The following is a 3,157-nucleotide window of genomic DNA, read 5'->3' on the forward strand; positions in this document are numbered from 1 at the left end:
CAGTTGTCTTTTCTCTACTTTTGCATTATATTTTGAGGGGGGGTTTTCTTCCCACTGGGTTTTCCCTCTTTCCTCCTTTTTATGCATTGTATATGGGTACCTAAAATGGCCGTGTTGCCGGGACTCATTCATTTTGCATCACACTCACCTAAGTTATGCTTAAGGGGGGGTGTTGGTGTACATGCACCTAGATTAGCTCCAGTTGTTGGTGTACATGCACCTAGATTAGCTCCAGTTGTTGGTGTACATGCACTTAGACTAGCTGTGTTGTTGTACATGCACCTAGATTAGCTCCAGTTAACTTATTGCTTGCATGTGGCAGATGTACACATTAACATAAGATAAAGCACACTTAGCTTTAGTTATTGCATGTACAACTAAGCTTAACTTAGTTGCTTTTATGTATTTATTCTCAAACTAATATTGTAGAATCAATTTCATCTGTGTATCTCAAAAATCTTACACAATTAATGGAGTTATCCATTTTCTTACTTCCCAACAGATCTAGCTCATATCTGTAATTGGTTTTGAGTTCTACTCTTAATTTCCAATATTTCCATTGTGTAATTTTTTCTAACCAGAGATATGGAAAACATTGCAGGAAGGCAACAGGCGAATGGACTCACCTTATGGTTGAGCAAAGTTCCGAGACAGGAAACCATACACCACCAGACGGCTTCACTTGGCCCAAATATGGCCAGAAAGTGATTGCGGGAGATGAACATCCTCGGTATTAATCTTTTCAACTTTACACCGTCTTCCAAAATTAAGCTTCTGTATTTCTTTAACGGCAGTTAAACTGATGGTCTGCCGATTGTAATGAACTTACAGGGTGTATTACGAATGTACCTACAAGAGAGACCAAGGGTGCATGGCAAAAAAGAAAACGCAAAGGTCCAGTGACAATCCTTCTCTGTTTGACGTATGGTTTAAAGACTTTAAAGTTTACCGGCTATCTAATTTTAACCAGAGATAGCCATTCAAGACTGTGTGACCTTTTCCTCTTCTCTTGATCTCAGATCCCCATTCTCTTGATTATTTACTGTAAAAATACTTTAGGATTTAGTTTTGGAACAGAGGACTGTTTCCATAACTAATTACCTAGTATAATGAGTGGTATTTACCTACATCTGTAAAATATTATTTTTCAGTTAACTGAATTCCAAAATTTGCGGAACAAGTTTACGCTTATTTTGCCTCTTATGCTCGATCTGTGTATGCTCAAATCTTCATACGTTTTATTTTGTGGATCCACTTATAATATACTGGACATTACAACTACTTCCGCCTCTGTTACTGTATTACCCTATTCACAGATTTTTTGTTTATATTATACAAGAATTTTATTTCACAGGCATCATCACTTATTGAATTTGTGTAACATTTCATTTTTATGGCCTTCATATGGTCGGAGATTCTTTATTGCTTTTATCTATACCAAGTCTCATTAGGGTGTTCATTTTTATGGACTTGATATTGTCAGAGATTCTTCATTGCCTTTCTCTATACCAAGTCTCAATAGGGTGTTCAGGTTACGAGAAATTGTTTACTGCTCATTTTTTAAATTTTATCCATATCCGCAGATACTTGGCCTTATTGTTAATTGTCAAACATTTTCAATTGATGGAGGTATCCATTTTCTTACTTCCCAACAGATCTAGCTCATATCTGTAATTGGTTTTGAGTTCTACTCTTAATTTCCAATATTTCCATTGTGTAATTTTTTCTAACCAAAGATATGGAAAACATTGCAGGAAGGCAACAGGCGAATGGACTCACCTTATGGTTGAGCAAAGTTCCGAGACAGGAAACCATACACCACCAGACGACTTCACTTGGCGCAAATATGGCCAGAAAGTGATTGCGGGAGATGAACATCCTCGGTATTAATCTTTTCAACTTTACACCGTCTTCCAAAATTAAGCTTCTGTATTTCTTTAACGGCAGTTAAACTGATGGTCTGCAGATCGTAATGAACTTACAGGGTGTATTACGAATGTACCTACAAGAGAGACCGTGGGTGCATGGCAAAAAAGAAAACGCAAAGGTCCAGTGACAATCCTTCTCTGTTTGACGTATGGTTGAGTGGGGACCACACCTGCCAACAGATTAATCTGTTTGACCCCCACCCACTCTCTGAGATTCGGAGTTCAAATACTAATCCCAAGTCAATAACTCCAACCACTCTTATCGTTGGGACGGATTCCAACCTTCAACCAAACATTACTTCTGCAGGCAATACTATTTATGCAGGCAACTTTCTAATTTCAGGCTCACCTCCACCTTGGTCTGCAGCAGATGATTTTGGTGTCCTCCAAGAGCAAATTCAGGGTTTTACTGGCTTTGAAAACTGCCTATCTGATTCACTCTATGTGGATTCATCAGCACACAGCCCAATGCAATTCACCTGCCCTTCTGCAGATCAAGGATACAACAATTTGCAAGGCAGTTGAGAAAGAGACTTCGGCTGACTTAATTCCGTGACACTCCTCGGGGGTTTATGTTACGTTTTCCGTTATATGCATTTAGGTTTTTAATTATATGCAAAATGTGTTCATGATTAATAATCATAAACATGACGTTCCCCAATTCATAGGTATATTTAGAAAATATATGGGTAGATTTAGGTACTCTGTAATGTATGCTACATTTTCCGTTATATGCATTTGGGTCTTTCATTAATGCAAAATGCGTTTATGATTAATAATCATAAACATGGTTGTGTTGTAACTGGATAAAATCAAATCCATAGGTGAGAGGAAAACTACAGATCTCAGGTATTTGAATAAAATTCTATGATTTTTTTATTATGGATTTGCATTTTTGTAGTGTATTGTGAGTTGAAATATGGAGAGACATAGTATTTTGAGTTCTAAAAGAGAAGATTGTTTCGTATTAATGTAAGCAATTTCTCCAGATTTTTATAATGATATTTTGGTACTTTATGTGTACTATTGTCTCAAGTGTAAATTAATCATTTTGTTACCGGAATTTCTACATCTGATTTTAATTTATGTTTTAAATAGTGTATTACATTCTTTGTTATATTGATTTATTTTATGCTATTGAAGTTCTTCAAGAGTTATCTCTTAAGAGTAGAATAGGATTAGAATTAATACCCATTCACTGAAATATGAATATACTGAGCAATAACTAT

General features: G+C 36.2%; 1 protein-coding gene across 1 annotated transcript; it reads left to right on the top strand.

The window, feature by feature from the left end:
* The first annotated feature begins 1,749 nt into the window (after window positions 1-1,749).
* Window positions 1,750-2,583, top strand: LOC149265186 (uncharacterized). The gene is made up of 2 exons (XM_089392150.1): window positions 1,750-1,883; window positions 1,985-2,583. Exons 1-2 carry the CDS (start codon window positions 1,783-1,785, stop codon window positions 2,451-2,453), a joined length of 570 nt encoding a protein of 189 aa, XP_089248276.1. The 5' UTR covers window positions 1,750-1,782; the 3' UTR covers window positions 2,454-2,583.
* The last annotated feature ends 574 nt before the right edge of the window (window positions 2,584-3,157 follow it).

This window comes from Pinus tabuliformis, chromosome 6 (assembly GCF_031772625.1).
Source record: "Pinus tabuliformis cultivar Carrire ecotype Pingquan chromosome 6, CPIR1, whole genome shotgun sequence".
NCBI classification, from domain to species: domain Eukaryota; kingdom Viridiplantae; phylum Streptophyta; class Pinopsida; order Pinales; family Pinaceae; genus Pinus; species Pinus tabuliformis.